The sequence below is a fragment of the Lissotriton helveticus genome, chromosome 1_1, assembly GCF_964261635.1.
Source record: "Lissotriton helveticus chromosome 1_1, aLisHel1.1, whole genome shotgun sequence".
Lineage (NCBI taxonomy): Eukaryota > Metazoa > Chordata > Amphibia > Caudata > Salamandridae > Lissotriton > Lissotriton helveticus.
In genome coordinates this window covers 911,885,607-911,903,646 of record NC_136057.1, presented here as the reverse complement: position 1 = coordinate 911,903,646, position 18,040 = coordinate 911,885,607, and the positions used below count along the sequence as shown (strand labels likewise).

The 18,040-nt window shown below is 42.4% G+C and overlaps 1 protein-coding gene across 1 annotated transcript in view; it reads right to left on the bottom strand.

The window, feature by feature from the left end:
- LOC144818610 (adipocyte plasma membrane-associated protein-like) overlaps window positions 1–18,040 on the bottom strand; it is a 113,348-nt gene that overhangs the window by 31,246 nt on the left and 64,062 nt on the right. The window contains exons 4-6 of the mRNA XM_078676210.1: window positions 10,518–10,616; window positions 5,211–5,360; window positions 3,616–3,728 (exon numbers count right to left, since the gene is read on the bottom strand). Of these exons, the coding sequence (XP_078532336.1) occupies window positions 3,616–3,728; window positions 5,211–5,360; window positions 10,518–10,616 (362 nt within the window). The remainder of the gene's footprint in view (window positions 1–3,615; window positions 3,729–5,210; window positions 5,361–10,517; window positions 10,617–18,040) is intronic.

The following is an 18,040-nucleotide window of genomic DNA, read 5'->3' as shown; positions in this document are numbered from 1 at the left end:
ACTGTTTCCCGAAGTTGACCACTTGAAATTACATCAATTTGAATGTCTTCATTTCAGTAATAAAAAAATGCTTTCCATATTCCACTGCACCTTCTTGTGCGACAAACCCTCTGTATTTTTGTTAATTATGCAGACACAGGTTGTTTGTAAACATCTCTAAACGCACGTTCCAAGCTCCTGCGACGGGTTGTCATGTTTTAAGCTGATAATACTTCCTGTCTGGATACCGTGCCTTATAACATAGCATCACCCACCAAGAGGTTTGGCAGGTGTTTATTTAAGATACATTTAAACTCACAGCACCTATAACAACAGCAGCAACCCAGGAAGACTGAGATTCTGTGTAATACTGGATGAAGAAGAAAAATCAGTCAATTTATCCCCCTTCACACCTAGAAAGGGTTTTTAAAGCCAAATACTAAAAAACATTTGGTCCAATATTTTTCACAATTTTGACCCAAACTTGGTAAAGACTCAACCAACGTTCTTCACAAACATTCTACTATCAACTTCAGCCGCAATCCCAGTCAGAACCTTAATGTCAGGAGTTTTCCCAGATTACCAAAAAAAGGCATACAAATGGCATTTATTTAATTAAAAAAAAAAAAACCTGGACAATCAAGACCATGACAATTATGGATCCACAGTAAACGGACCATTACTGGGCAAACTTCGAGGAAAAGCAGCGTTCACACAGATGTCAATTCATTGAAAAAAAAATCATATTTTCTGACTTCCAAACGGATTTAGATCCAAAAAGAGACACTGATTCGAGCCTAATCTCTATCTGGGATGACTTTAAAAATACAGCTGACCAGAACTGGTTTACTGCCGTTCTCTTGTACCTTTCGGCAGACTTTGATACAGTGGATCATGACATGCTAATCCAAAGACTTGAGAAAGCCAGAACAGAGGGTTTGGTTCTCACTTGGATCACACTGTACATACACAAATTTTAACAGATATTATTCTCTTTCTAAACCAAACAGCATTAAAGTTGGAGTCCTTCAAGGCTCAATCACCCCCTGATAATCTGGGGCCACCAAGCTTCCAATGAATGCACAAGTGAATAAGGTTGCCAAATCAAGCTTTTGCACAATGAAAACACTGCAACAAATCTTTACACACCTAGGATTCCCCCACAAGGTTCAAGCTACCATCTCTCTTGTACTCAAAACTGAATTACGATAATGATCTGCATCACGGCTCACTTTTGATACCAATGAGAACATTACAGAGAATTCAACATTGCTGCTAGACTTCTCCTACACACAAAGCCAAAAGCACACATCTTCCCTGCCTAGTGGGCCCTATACTGGTTGTCTGAAGATCCACCTTCAATCTGCTTTGAATCACGCACAAAGCAATACATGGCAAATGACCATTCTTCATCAGGAAGAAAATCACCAAATACATACTACTCTAAAGAATGGCTACCTGGCTCCAAAATCCTACATATAAGAAAAAAAACATGGGTGGAACAACTTTCTCTGTTCAAGCAGCCAAACTATGGAGTTTGTTACCCACAAACATAAAATCCACTGACAACCATCTCAGCTTCAGTAGATTAGTCAAGAGTAGGCTCTCCACCACACGGCAACTATCTTCACAACACAACAGACATGGCAAACTGTGGGGGATATGTACAACAGAAGTGGTGGAGTGAGGCGTTAGCCGTCATGGCTTAACGCCTCACTCCGCCACTTCAGAAAAGCAAGGCTGCACTATATTTACAACAACAACAAAAAATAAAACAGCCTTGCGTTTTGCTCTGCGCTGGCGCTACACTTAGCAGAGTAGCTCTAATGCAGGCACCCTTGCACCAGGTCGCCATTCCTGTACATAAACAATCTTGAAATGCCATTTTGTCACTTCTATGGGTGCTGCTTAATGCAGCACACAAGGAAGTCACAAACTTTTTTTTTTTAAAGATTTATGTGCAGGAAGGGGGACCTTTCTGTACATAAACAATAAAAGGCTTTTTGAGTTTTCCATGTGTGCTGCACCAGACAGCACACATGGAAAAAGCAAAAACGAGGAGAAAGATAGCATTTCTCCTCATTTCACCAACTTAAGACCAGGTTTTCCCTGGTCTTAATGTTGGCGCTGCCTCCTATTTGCACTGCCCTTGTAAATAGGGGGCAGCGTCAAAATCGATGGGTGTTGCGGTGGAACGCCCACCGCAACACCCACTGCCCACCCCTTTCACACTAAGGATAGCGTGAAAGGGGGCCTTATTTACAAGGCAGTGTTTAGCCACATTAAGTGGCTTAACGCTGCCTTGTAAATAAGGCGAAGTCCCTATCGCCACGGAAACATCACAAAAAGTGACATTCCCATTGAGATAGTGGCTTGTACATATATGCCCCTATGTTTCTCATGATATGGAGATGGGGTTGTCGTTATACATGCGTCATTGAATTATGCTTCCTATTATAAGCAGCTACATTTATATAAGGGAAACAATGTGTATTAAAGCACAAGATACATGTGTATATCAGGCTACGCCTTAATTGCTGATGCTATGTATATATGGGTGCATGTATAGAGGGGTTTATGTCTGCTACTAAAACTTTAAGAAATGAATGTATGAGGTAATTACAGTTACTTGAATAAAATTGCATCCTTCACAAGTTAAATTTGCTCATCATACCATGTAAATATTGCGGCTTCTGTGAACATATGAATATTTATATAAAGGAGTTTACTCCAGCCACTACATTTTCACCAAGTAGCCTGTGCATATATGTATGTATAAGTTAATTTCAGTTTTGCAATAGATGTAAAAAACAAAAAAAAAGTACTCCCTTCAACCTTTGTTACATTCCTCCACTCTGACTCATCCCCTACCTTTCGGACTACTATGAAATCCCACACATCCTTTTCAAACTTCACCATCCTTTTTTAGCCATGTCACCCAACTAACAGGTACAGACATGACCACTACTAACAAAACCAACTTACTACTCCCCAAATCAAATCCATTCCCATCTTTCGATCCCTGCTCTAAACTCTCCTAAACACAAACAAACTATCAAGAGCACAATTCTAACATAACTAATGCGCAAAGAAGAAAAAGAAAAGAAACACTTGTTAATAATTTACTAACTATTTATTGCCTCTAATCTTGGGTTTCGGAGTAGAGTGCTACTCGCCGCAAAGCACTTCAGTGCCTTGTCAGAGGTAGTAAGCGCATATATAAATGCAATTTAAAATCTCTAAACATAAACCTGGTTTTACTAGTTGGGCAATAATAATACCTCCCGGACACAAGAACATTATATTCTAAATTAGCTTACTAATCAATAGCGAATATTATCTAATTTGGCAGTCCCAACACGGTTAACAAATTTACTCATAATGATTGGATTGCTAAAAAGTAATCAAAGCAATTTTCAGAATGTGATTTTTTACAAAATTAGCTACGTTAGAGTTGGATTACTACATCCCACGAGGGTCATGTAACCCCCTTGGTCTTAGTCTCAGTAGAAAACAGATCCTCTCGATAGTGAGTACCTGCACTTTCTATTTCCATGTCAAGCACTGGCCACACAGATCAGGTATCGTCACTGGAAAGGTCTATGTTGAATGTGTGCATGTGCAGACGCTGCTTACCTCGTATCTGTGGTGACGCCGTCCCCATTTGCTACTGGAGTCTGTGAAGTAGATGGTGCCGTTCCTTGTTAGTTCCAGTCCATTTAAAAACTTGAAAGGGATGCCGTCCACGCCTGTACACAAGCACATTCCGATGAGCCACAAATAGGCTGGACCATGCAGTCTTACATAATCAATCCTCAGGTGTTCACTAAACCAAAAGCATATATCCATTCATATCACACTGCTGGCAAGAGTCAGAATATCCCCCAAGCCACCATTTCATTCTGTAAAATGAGACACATACCTCACGTGTCACCACACCGACACCATACCGACACTATGGCGATTACTAAGGGCTTAAGCCTTTAAAATATATTCAAAATCAATTTAGTCTGTGTGAGTGCAGTATAGCAAGGAGCGGATTTTGTCGAGGAGAATTTGCTCACTGGCTGCCATTAAATCTTCCTTGACTATGGCATGGTGAAGCATGCCGCAGAGCTGAACCTGTTCTTTCGCTTTATCATTAACCTATGGCTGTGCACCACTAGGCTGAGACCTTGCTTACGTTTATGGGTTATGTTTAGCTTACAAAGACATTTAACTGTTACTTACTTCTCATACCTTTTTCTTCTATTCTACAGACATACAAAGTGTATTTTCAAAAGGCTAAGCTGTCACTTGAAGCCAATGAAAATATGTTTGAACAATCTCTATCCGTTGTCTCGCATCTCATTAAAAAACATAGAATGGCATTACAGAAATAAAATCTGCAGTGAGTAACATTGGCATGCATTTATAAAAAAAAAAAGAACGCACAGGCACACGGTTTTTATTGTCTCAGAAGGTGGTGGGAGGACTGTATAAAAACACACCAAATAAATTCGGTGGAAGTCACTAGGGGTAGGGGCCGACCTATGGGTATATGAACTTGGAACATAAGCTAGGGTTACAGAACATTATCGTGGCCTGGCGTGCACCTACCAAGAGATCAAAAGGAAGACAATCATTTTCTGTTGGATGGACATGGGAGCCGGACATTGGAAAGAGGGTGGGGATATGGTTTTCAGTGCTGACCGCAGGTGTTTCTAAATCTCATTTGCATGTTTCACTCAGAGAGCTACTTATTTGGAAAAAATTAGCTTGTGCTTAACAGTTTAATATTCAGCCTCTGCTCATGGCTGGAACATTCACTATGGACAAGCGTCCACACAAGAACACCGAAGTCTGTCACAAATTCACCATTTATTTAGTGATTTTGTTATTTGTGGTGTTTTGCAGTGCTCGCGCATGCCTAATAAAGAGATCTTACCATCTCCTGCAACCAAACAGTTCACTTTCCATGTTTCCAAATGCAAGTGTTTTTTTCAAATCAGTGCAAACACTTAAGAAAGCACAGGTACTTGCTTAAGAAAGTTTGATTTCGAACATTTTCCTATCAGCAGTGACAACATGCAAAACATGAATATGCCTACTTATTACCAGTAGTGTGTAGCCTTCGAAATAAAGATGGCAATTTATTAAAATACTGTGGCTCGTTTGGTTAGGAATCAGAGAAATACAACGCTTTGCATACCCACTCCTAATAACTGTGGCGTTTTTAGGCATGGATTTACCTTTCTGGTTGCTGAGGATGAGGGATTTCTCACCCGTCTGTGGGTGGACTTTGTACAGACCAAAATAAGAATCTGCCACAATGAGGTAACCATCTTGATCCATTCGTATGCCATGTGGCCGGCCGCAGGATGGTTCAAAGTCCATAGACCCTGGAAAACAACCAAATTAATAGCAGAAGTAGATCACCAGTTGCATTACAGAGGCCACCAATGATACAACGTCAACTCTCAGTTCCTTTTGAAACAGGACACATCCAAGTAAGTGCTGAGCACTTTTCTCATTTTCTAACAAAATAATTCCTCGCAGTTAACAACATCTATCCTAAAACTACAGAAGCGATTTACAACAGACTAACCATCAAAATTTCGCTGGATGTCTCAAAACTACGTTGGGGTTCCAGAAATGTTAAGTTCCACCATACATAAGTATCAGAAATCTTAATTTTCACAAAAGAATATCTACTGGATACACTCATCAGATCCAACAGCAAATATAGATACCTCCATGAATCATATTTAGGCAAGAAAGAATAGTAAACCTCCACTCATGTTTTCTCAACCTGTGAGGTTTGATTTAGAAATCCGTTCTAGTTTCTCCTATATCTAACGCTTGTCATGACTTGAAAATCTATCTTTTGTGCAAAAAAAACTTAGGTTTGATGATGATGATGATAAAACCTTTCATGTTTCATGAACTACTGCCTCCTCTTTAGCATTTTGTTTTATTTATATCTAAATTGATGATTATTCTAATATCAGTTTTTCAATTCAAGTTAATGTGATTTTATATCCTTGTACAGCAATCTTCTATATGCAAGTGATTTATACTAAAATTTAAAAATAGACAAGTAACTCATGATTTTGCCAGAGCTTGGTTGGCTTTCCTGGGTATAGTAAGAGGCCAAGGCAAAGCAACATTTCCTTACAAATCTTCCTTCTCATTCAGCATTTGATGGGTGTAAATTTAGAAACGTTCCACATGGGAATAACTAGGCTAGTTAATAATGCTTAAATACAATATAAGAATTCTGTCTGTTTGAGAAGCAAGTTGTGCCAGAGCAAAATCACGGTCAACATATTTTGAGAATTGGTTTGATTGGTTTTATTTTATTTATTACATTTATAGAGTGCCTGACTCACCCCAAATGGGGTATCTCCGCGCTGAGGACAACAGTAAACACAACACAGAGGGATTAGAGAAATTAGACGAGCTGAGTCTTAAGTTTTTTCCTAAATGACAGGTAGTTGACTTCCTGACGAAGATCTAAGGGCAGTTGGTTCCATAATTTAGGGGCTAAGTAAGAAAAAGATGTACCTCCTAGTCTAGTTTGCTTGATGCGAGGAATAGTAAGCAAATTTTTACCTTCGGATCAAAGTAAGCACGTTGGGGTATATTTAACTAGTTTTTCTGTCAAATATGTAGGGCCCATAGAATTGAGGCCTTTAAACACCAATCAGCACACTTTGAAATGAATTCTCTTGCGAATTGGAAGCCAGTGTAAGCTGTGTAAAAGAGGAACGGAAGAAGCACGATAGGGAGCACTAGTCACAAGGTGTGCGGCATTATTCTGTACCACCTGTAAGCTTTGTAGATCGGAGTCCTTAGCAGATACCAGCAAAGCATTACTATAGTCCAGTCGACTAAGGACGAAACCATGAATTAACGTTTTGCGTGTATTCATAGGAAGAAAGTGGAAAATCTTCCGGAGCAAACTTAGCGCGTAGAAACAAGATCTTTTGACTGTTGCAATGTGACCCTCCAAATTAAGGTCTCTGTTGACTAGCACCCCAAGGTTTTTGACCACTGTCTTTGGGGTAGGGACTGCACCCAATTCTTCAGGCCACCACCCAGGAGACCATCTCGAAATGGCATCCTTAAATAGCATGATCTCAGTTTTCCCTGTATTTAATTGCAAAAAGTTGCTCTTCATCCAGAGGGTTATTGTTTTCATACCTTCAGAGAACACTTTCTGGACATCCGGGGTGTATTTATTATAGGTAAAGATCAGCTGTGTATCATCTGCGTAGGAGATTGGGGAAAACCCAACTCTCCTAAGCAGAGCAGCCAGCGGGGCGACAGACATTAAAAAGAGACGGGCTAAGACAGGAGCCCTGTGGCACTCCTTTTGTAACATGACGGATCTTTGATTGAAAAGGGCCCAGGTTTACAATTTGAGTCCTATCAGTTAGAAAGTCCTGTATCCAGTTCAAGGCCGAGTTCTGGACCCCTATGAAGTGAAGTCTGTCCACTAGGATTTGGTGAGAAATTGTGTCGAACGCGGCGGACAGGTCAAGCAGTACCAAAATGACTGCCTGACCTGCATCCGCCAGCATTCTTATTTCACCAGTTACCTTCACCAGGGCTAATTCAGTACTGTACTTTGGCCGAAAGCCAGGTTGAGAATAGTCCAAACAGTTTGAGGATTCCAAAAAGGCCGACAGATGGATGTTAACATGTCTCTCCAATAGTTTACTATATAGGGGTAACAAAGAGATAGGACGGTAATTAGTAATAATATCAATCAATCAATCAATCAATCATAACATTTGTATAGCGCGCTACTCACCCGGAAGGGTCTCAAGGCGCTTGGGGGAAAGGGTCCGCTACTGCTCGAACAGCCAGGTCTTGAGTTGTCTCCTGAAGGCGAGATGGTCCTGGGTCAGTCGAAGGTGGATGGGGAGGGAGTTCCAAGTTTTGGCCGCCAGGTAGGAGAAGGATCTTCCTCCGGCGGTGGCTCTGCGGATGCGTGGAACGGCGGCGAGGGCGTGGTTGGTCGATCGTAGCTGGCGGGTGGGAGTGTAGAAGGTCAGGCGGTCGTTGAGGTACTTGGGGCCCAGGTCGTGGAGAGACTTGTGTGCGTGGGTGAGGAGCCTGAACGTGATCCTCTTGTTGACGGGGAGCCAGTGCAGGTCCCTCAGGTGGCCGGAGATGTGGCAGCGACGGGGCATGTTCTGGATGAGTCGGGCGGCGGCGTTCTGGATGCGTTGGAGTCTTCTCTGAAGCTTGGCTGTGGTTCCGGCGTAGAGGGTGTTTCCGTAGTCCAGTCGGCCGGTGACGAGTGCCTGGGTGACCGTCTTCCTGGTTTCGGTCGGGATCCATCGGAAGATCTTGCGGAGCATGCGTAGGGTGTGAAAGCAGGATGAGGAGACGGCGTTGACTTGTCTGGTCATCGAGAGGGAGGAGTCCAGGATGAAGCCCAGGTTGCGTGCGTGGTCTGTTGGCTTGGGAGCGGTGCCCAGGGCGGGGGGCCACCAGGAGTCGTCCCAGGCGGAGGGCGATGGTCCCAGGATGAGGACTTCCGTCTTGTCTGAGTTCAGTTTCAGGCGGCTGGTCTTCATCCACTCGGCGACGTCTTTCATCCCTTCGTGTAGGCTGGTTCTGCCGGTGTCGGGGTCCCTGGTGAGGGAGAGGATCAGCTGGGTGTCGTCAGCGTAGGAGATGATGTTGAGGTTGTGTTGGCGTGCGATGGCTGCAAGAGGTCTCATGTAGACGTTGAAGAGGGTGGGGCTGAGTGATGATCCTTGTGGTATCAGAGGCCAGTTTAGCGTTTTTGCGGATTAGCATGATTTGGGCAACTTTCCAAACTTTGGGAAGTTTACCTTCTTTGATGGAGTGGTTCAGAATAGAGCAAAGAGGCTCAGCTAATTCTTCTGCCAGCTTTTTAGCAAATTTGGCAGGAATTAGTGAAAGGAACACACTTAACCCTGGAGACTACAAAGGTTAATAAAGGTATCACATCTGAACGGAGGGTGGCGGAAGCTAGTCAAAGAATGTCAGAGGTCCTGAACTGGCAAGGCCATAAAAAGGGCTGTAAGAAAGAGAGCTATACATGCTGTATTCATTCACACAAGTGTCAAATTAAGAGTTTCATCTGAATTAGGGATACCCTCCCATATGTTGGGTCCTAAGGGACTGCAAGATGACACTTATTGAAATATACATGCCATTGTTTGATCTCTTTGTTATGTTATGTTACCTATATTTATAAAGCGCACAGATACTCTTGGGTGTCCCAGCGCGATGCCTGAGGGGGGAAGAGAGACGATAACAGGTAAAGAGGTGAGTCTTTAATTTCCTCTTAAAAGCCACGGGGTCCTGAATGGATTGCAGGACAAGAGGAAGTGCATTCCAGGCCACTGCAGCCTTCACCGCCAAGGAGCTGCCCCCCAAGCCTTTGAAACTTAAAACGTGGGACCAGGGCAAAGCGTTGGGCCATAGATCGGAGAGCTCGCGAACGAACATAAAAAGAGAACAGACTCTGCAGATAGCCAGGACCAAAGATTTGTATTTAACTCTATCCACCACAGGGAGCCAATGATGAGAACACAGCTGATGGTTATAAACAGATATTTTTAACCCCCCCCCCAAAAGTTACATTTCTGATTAACTGAGTTGTTGATTTTGAGAAGTAAAGCAAAGTTTGTTGTTCGAATAGAGAAGAAACAAACGTAGGTTGTGCTCATTGTGCTTAAAGACCAGTGAGCAGGAAAATTAAGATTATGAAATGCTCTTCCACTCTCTCAAGCATGAAACTGGTAGGTAGACTCCACGTATTCACTGTTCAAAGTCAGACAACGACCCCATACGGTGTTGGATCGATTTTGCAGTGAAGCATCTGGGGCCAGAGCCCGGTATTGGGATCAGCTAATCGTAGAAGTAATGCAAATAAAAATGTCCAGTTGATATATGGTGCGTGCTTATCTTTATTAATTTGTTTAGGAGCAATTTAGGCAATTAATGGTAAAAAGATGAAAGTAGAGAAAGTGCTTTATACATGAGCACCCAGTTTATTCAAGTGGGAAAACAGTGATTAAACCTCGAGACATTTCCCACATGGGTTTCTAACTGAGTAGTGGATCGTTCATTTGAAACTCCTAATGGACCACAAAGCGGGATATGTTAAGACTGATCTTACTGGATGTTTGATTTTGATCAATGCCCAATGTCTTTTGGCATTTGTTCTTTTTTAACAAGTTATTTTGAAGTTTATTTTTTTATTTAATGGGAGAATTTTCTCTTTAAACACTAAACATTATTTTGAAGCATTTTCAAATTCGGAAACGTACAAACAATTTGAAAAGGCCATTTGGTACGAAGTGTTCATCTAAACTCGACCCTTTCTCACACTTAGACACTACTACAGAAAGGGAAAGAAAATTCAGAGCTATACAGAGATACTCAGTATGATGGCAGATTCTGAACACTCAATACTCAAAATAACCCTATTGTAATAGAAATTAAATTTGTAAAAGAAAATGCTAAATAGACAACCGCACTTTTATTGCTGAATGCCACCTTTCACTTACCACATTCTGAAAGATTCTGTCCCATCTGTGTAATGATTGATGCCTGTCCATCTTTGATCCTCCAGAGCTTTCCATCCACAGTACCAGTGTAGAGGTTTCCTGCAAATAAAACTCATGTAAGCTCTACATCGCCAAGATAACACTAGAAGGAACAAAATAGTAAACGGTGCACCATGTAGTTGTTCTGAAAACACAGGATGTGAGTATGAAGAAAACTGGACATTGGCAAACCCCAATAATACGGCATAGCACGCATGCAAAACAGTACTTGCAAAACCCAGCCATACACTGTATCCCAACCAGAAACTTCAGTGCATCAACTACTAATTTACAGCACAGTCACTCAACTGGTTGCCAATTATAAAGGAGGATAAATCCAATGACTATGAAGCGCCCTCCACCACCTTCTGAGATCAGAACCCATTCAAATTTGCTTCAGGAATTTCCTGAAAATAGAAATGCTCAGACTCTCCTAAGATAAGCGAAGACAGGTGAGGACTGGAAACGAAAATCGGCATGGGCATCAAAATAAAAGTGATCCACTGGTGCACCCGACTTCCATGGCGGTGTTTTTCCCCCAACTTTTTGCCTTCCATCCTCCTGCATTTGCTGACTTTGTTTTAGCTGGTTTTAGGACTCTGTGCACTATACCACTGATAACCAGTGCTAAGGTGCTTGTGCCCTCTCCTTTAAACATGGTAAAATTGGCTTACACCCAATTTAATTTATTTACTGGGAAGTTCCTAGTAAAGTGGTACTATATATAACCACGGCCTGTAAATTAAATGCTACAAGTAGGCCTGTAGCACTAATTGTGCCACCCGCTTAAATAAACCTTTAAACATGTCCCACGCCTGTCATTGCAGCCTGCATGTGCAATTTAAACTGCCATTTCAACCTGGTAAAATAACCCTTTTGCCAGGCTGAAACCTTACTTTTTACTACATATAAGGCATTCCTATGGTAGGCCCTGAACAGCCCTTGGGGCAGGGTGCAGTGTATTTAAAAAGTTGACATTTACTTTTAAGTTTTACGAAAAACTCTTAAATTCATTTTCACTACTGCAAGGCCTACCTCTCCCATAGGTAACACTGGGTTACCTTATTACATTTGATAAGTGGTAACTTTGAATTGGGAGCAAGTAGGAATGTCGTGTTTGGGGTCTAAAGAATTGTAACTTAAAACTCTCTTTAATGGAATGGTGGATTTTAAGTCAAAATTTGGAAAATGCCACTTTTCCGAAGTTGGCATTTTATTGTTCGAACCATCTGGTGCTTGTATCCTGGGTCACATGACTAGGTGTAGCTGGTAGTTGGTCTCTGTGTATAGGACCTGACCTGGCAGTTCAGGCTGGGTTGTTCCCATGAGGAACAGGGTCAAGACTGATTTGCATAAGGCTCGGTCCAAACTGGGGTGGCATAGTGAACAAAAGAAAAATGGATTAAACCCATATCTGTGACAGAGGGTGAGTAGTTGAAAAGTTTCAGCACTCCATCCATCATCCTGTTTTGTTTGCTCTGTGTATTGCTCACAGACAGTGAGACAAAGGAGGAATAGGTTTTCGCAGGATGAGACATCTCTGACTTAACGGGGGAGGAGGTGTTACCTACCACACTTGCACATCACAAACCCTCTACATGAGCACACTTACAAAGAGTTTGGTTCTAGTCTTTTGAGCCCCTCAGAAACGCTGGGGCCGTTGAGTGAGCCAGGAAATTTACAGTACTTCTGGAGATGGAAACCTCCAGAGCCTTATCCTACTTCATAGCTCGCACCAGGTATATATATTGGACCTCCGGACTGCCACAAGGCTGCTTTATGCCCAGGAAGAAACAATGCAATTTTACATCACATGTTTCTTAAGTTGCCTTCTTTTTTACACTTTGACTTTTGACACACATTTGCCTGCGTGACAGTGCAAGATTCGTTTCTCTGAAACTAAATTGCTTAAATTTAATCTTCATAAGTATACTATCACGACACCTTGAACATTTAGTTCCAGGCCTAAAGATGCACTGTGCAAATTTTATGTGATCTGTAAGACGACATAGCTATCACAAGAGAATAAAGAATGGCAGTCTGGTTGAGGCCTCGGTACGGAAGCATGGATATACTTATTATAAATACACACACATTTCCGTGTTCATATCAGAGGAGCACTCTGCTGTCATGGAGAGGTTACTGTTATCGGAGTCTCAGCCCAGCTGATTCCTGTTTTCCGCTGCAAGGAGGGATTTAAAACTTGTGAGCAAGACATTGTTACTTTCCGGTTATGAGGCGTTAGATCATGCAGTAGGGGATTTTGACAGATCACCTGGCCTAGGTATCTAGGTTAGGGAATGCACAGTAGAAGTACACTATACCCAGTACTTATATTCCAGCATATATACACTGCCGTAGCACAATGGTGAATTAGTTTATCCTTTTCACTTTTCACATATATTTTATTTAAGAACCCCAATGGTTCAATAAATATTGAAACGCCTCTTGGTGTATTTCATGTGTATCTCTCTGGGTATGCACGAGTGACTGAGCAAAAAGGTTCTAGATCTGTTACCACAATTCCTTGGGGAGTCAGGGCAGTCATGTTTCGAGGTTGCCACATCCATTTGTTACCCTCTTATGTTCAAGGGTACTTATGGAGGCACTGTGAGCTGTCAGGCCAACATAACCCGAAGGGGTGCATAGAATCAGACTTGCACCATCCCAACCTTTATGTTGTCCCACAACCGCACAGTTACCACTAAGGAAAGTGGAAGCTGTACGACATGGCGCCGCCAACTATGGTATATAAGTTTTTTACTGAATGGAATGCCAGAGTAGTTGTCTTTTGCATACACCAAGACCCCAACCCACCTCTTAACCGGAGAAGTCTGTGGTAGTAGGGACTATTCTCCTCAGCAGAGTAGGTAACCTCTATGTATTGGCTGTAGGTTGTTCAAGCTTGGACCATTTAAAGGATTATCCCATTGTGTTAGCCTCTCTAAATTCTATTTTCTATCATGTCAGAAACAGACGAATTTAACATTGCTGAGAACTGCAGACATGCTGTTACTCAGAAACTGCTACAACATGGTGTCACACTTAGGGGTGGGGATGTTACCCTTGTGGTTGAGGAACACGAAGCATATAGGACAGAGGTATTCTATCCATGGGTTAAATTCCCAGCAGCAGCCAAGTTCCAAACAACTTCACATCATACAAAGAAAAAAAATACCATTAATATACCAAGAACACAGAAATTGGTTTGAAGGCACCCAACCACACACAACAGACAACGTTAAACTAGGGCCTCCCCGTAGTAATGTGGGAGCAACATAGCCAGTCCTAGCCGGTTACACTCCACATCCTGTATCAAATAATCTGACAGCTGTACAATTGCATAGACTGTATAAGAATTTTGTCACAACATATAGATGCCTGACACTTGGTTATGCAACATTGAAATTAAATCCTGAGAGGACTGATCAAGCTGCACAACCACAGTTGACTACCCCGGGCATCAGGCCACAAACACTAAATGCAGTCATGGGTAAGTTCCCATCAGACGGGAGGACATTCCGTTCTGGATTGCACAAAAGACAAGATAGCTTGAAGCAGTATTTCCCCCATAGTGGACACCAGGAAAAACACAGGATTTTAACAATATGGTTGCCAATGTGGATTGTTCCCCCGGTGAAAGACTGCACCGCTAGGGGTACAGTTTTTGCTGCACTATATACCAGAACTCACGTTACAGCTTCATTAGCCCAACATTTATGTTGTCTTATAAAGACACAGTTACCACTGAGGAAGTTGTAGCCATATGACAAGACCGGACTCTTCAGTACACCTCTGGACATGTGGAAGACTCATAAGGAGTGCTGTACCGCACTGCAAGAAGTACCAAAGTGACTCCAAGAGCTAGTTAGATGGCCTCCTGATCAGAGCCTCAGGGACAGAAAAGGCTCAAACCACCTTAAACACAGCACATGAACTCTATCTGCTGTGAGTTCTACTCCCTTCCCCCCCACCTGCCCCCCCCATGTGTTGTCACCACAGTCCTGGACCCTTGGAAGTGGGCCTAAAGGTGCTCTGCAAGCCCAGCTGTGTTCCTGTGAGCAGAACTGTCGCGGCACAGCATCTCTTCACTGCCACTGTCCGACGCATCCCCAACACAGGACGTCCCATCGCAGTCTGCAGGTTCTTCGGAACTGCGCTGCAGTACACAGGCCTTTGTATCGCAAGTCCCTCGTCGACGGCATCCTCGACGCAGGACTTTGCATCACAGCGGTGCAGTTTCCTCAGAACCGCCGCCGCGCAGTATACTTAATGCAGGACTTCACATCACAAGCTCCTCATAGACTGCATCATAAACAACGATGCAGGACTCTGCATTGCAGCCCTGTTGCTTCCTTGGAACCACCACTGCGTAACTCATCCTTAATGTTGAATCTCGAAACGCTCCGCAACCAGAACTTAATGTATTTTGCTCATCAGAACTGACTTGCTCCAGATAACCATAGTTGCTGCTTTGTGCTACTAGGCATTATTTTCACTTACATTTTTTTAATTGCATATCTACGGTTCTACTGATTGGATATTTGTTCTCTTGGTCCCAAATAATTTATTTATTGGACTCTTATCTTTTTAAACTGGTGTGGGATTTTTATTTTTTAACTTTATTACTGTTTGGAGTACTGCATAAATAGTTTACACATTGCCTCTAATTGAAGCCGGACTGCTTTGTGCCACGGTTAGGCCCAGGTTAATTTGGGGTTGTTAAGACTTCACCCTGACAGGAACCTTGGTTGCGGCTTGAGTCCCCAAGTAACAGACGTTTCTAAAACTCACATTCTGCACATCTAGCAATTTTGAACTTGTAAAGACACATTGTACGGGAGACTAAATGCATTTGAGTTTTCTGCCGGCAAGGTTTATAGTAATATCAAGGAAATGAACAGTAAAAACTGGCCCACCAGATCATAAACAGGCCCACAAACAGCCAAAACACCTGCCCTGAAAGCGTCCTAATGCAGGACTGAGATGTCGGTTTCTCACCTGGGTGGAAATGATAAAGCACATCTTCCTTGTGATTGTAAGCGCCGCAATCGAGGGAATTTGTAGTCCCTTGGGGCTTTCTAGAAAGCTGGTATTGTTGTTGTGGGGTTTCATTGAAGGCAAGTAGTCTGAGGTATAGTGGCTTCCCGAGAGAGAGTTTGAGAACATCCTGCCTAGACTCTGCAGTCAGACAATGTGCCCACCCCAACACTCAAGTACAGGTCACAATGGGAATTTAATTTATAATCCTACATCCCAGCAGGCTAGGGGCCACAGGACGTTAAAAAACACCCTGACCTGTCAACGCAGCCCTTCTGGTACTGTCAGATTGTTATAGAGACCAGTCCAAACTGATTGGGCTTGCTCCTCTCCTACACAGGCCGCCTTAGACTGGGCAGTACTACAACGTTTTCTGCGCTCTGAAGTAACTGAATGATTACTAAGTAGCCTGTTACAAAACTTTAAAATAAATACCTATATAAATTGTAGCCTACAGAAGTTTATTCTTGGCCACACATTTTTATGGTGTGTCAAATAAAGGTAAGTATCATCAAATTAAAATAGAGAGAGAGGACTAGATAAGCTAGTCCGGATCCCCTAGGTTATATGTAGATTATCAAGGAGGACTAGCTAAGTTGTGTTAAGAGACTCAGTGGGTACGTATGTACACCTTATTTATTTATTTATTTACACCTTAATAAAAAAAAATATATATATATTAAAATATTTATTTACACCTTCACATACTCATTGGTCCTGAGGAAAGCCAGTTGTAAATAAAAGGCCTGGCTGAAACATGTAGACCACACAGGACGTAGGAGGTCATAATTTACTCCAACGCGTCCGTTTGCCTTTTTAGTTGCTAACAGGGGCCCAGTAATTAAAGTTTATCCATACACCCTCTGGTACTGGGACCCACTGTATAGCTTTTAAAACATCACTTTCACACTCACCTACACTGCACACTCAGCAAGTATACAAGCTCCTCAGTAATCTGGAGTCGCAGCACACCAGGGACACATTCGGTGTCACTGTGGTGGGCCCGATGATGAAGCATGCCACCAACTAGGTTGGTGGGTGAGGGCTTCATGACCAAACCAAATGGTTTGCCAACATACGTACCCACTGAGTCTCTTACCACAACTTGGCTAGTCCTCCTTGATAATCTACAAATAAAGGTAAGTGCCACTGCTTTAATACATATTCATACATATTTATCTTTACAGACCTCATGACTGCACAACTATAATGGTTTATTTAATTATGTATTTATGACTAAGCCCTGGACAATGCTTTTCAGAAGCTTTAAAGTGCTTTGGAGAAAACAAATGGTAAAGAACTTGAAGACAAGAGAATGAAATGGCTTGTGACTACACCAGTCATAGACTCTGGCAGGCAGCTTAAGAGACAATAGTTCTCCAGACCTTGTAGAAGTACATTAGGGTTGGCAAGCGCCTTAAGGTTAAAGAAAGAACTTCCAAATGTACAGTGCCCAGCAGGGTGTGTGCATATGGTGGGGCAGGTCTTAGACATCTTACTGGCCCATGAATGGTTTGTAGTTCTATATATGATGGGTTAGAGCAATGGTACGTTTAACAGGTCAACTTGTATGACATCCAGAAAAGACATCTTTATTACTGTATAAAATCTCTGCAAGTCAGCTTCAAGTCTTTGGTTCTAACAAAGTAAGTGCCACAGAATTGAGATCCGCGGCTATCTGCATCCGCATAATTCTTAGGTAGTCATGCAGAAGAAAATGACGTTAAGGGTGGCAGCTGTAGATGATGGGCACGTTTGTAGAGCTCTACGACACGAGAGAGTTAGACCACAGCATGTTATGCACTACACGCTACATCCTTGCTTTGTGAACTTTCTTTGATCAGCAGTCAATAAATGGTCTTCTGTGTGGAAAAAATGTGGTTATAGAGTCTAAAGCCAAATATAGAATGGCTGCATAGTTCAGAATGTTCTACAAACTTAAGTGTCTTACTCTGAGCAGCCCCAGCACGAGGCAACCACTTGGAAGATCAGAGCAATTTTGTGACATGGCTGTTCTGGGGTACGACTCCCCTTCTCCTTACTAGGCTAAAAGGGTTGGAAAGGATTCCAGTTACTATTTTGATGTGCAAAAAGAAGGCTTCCATCAAGCAACTTCTGTATGGCAACTGTAAGGTCACCTTGACCTGGCCAGTCAAAAATGGCAAGGTGAAGTCATGAGTTAGACAATTGTTAGTCCAGTCATTCATAGACGTGGCTTGGTACCGATGTGCAGATTTTTGTCTTTAGGTTGAGGTGGAGCATGGTATCATCTGCATTTGTCATAGCGAATGCAGAAAGTGATGTAGGCAAAAGGGGACATGTAGCTGTTAACGGGGAATTATCTACAGAAACTAATCATGAGGTACGACACAAGCGAAGGTGTTAGTTTCCAATAGGAATTAGCCAAGTTAGCTTGAACTGTGTAGTTTTCCTGGAAGAAATAA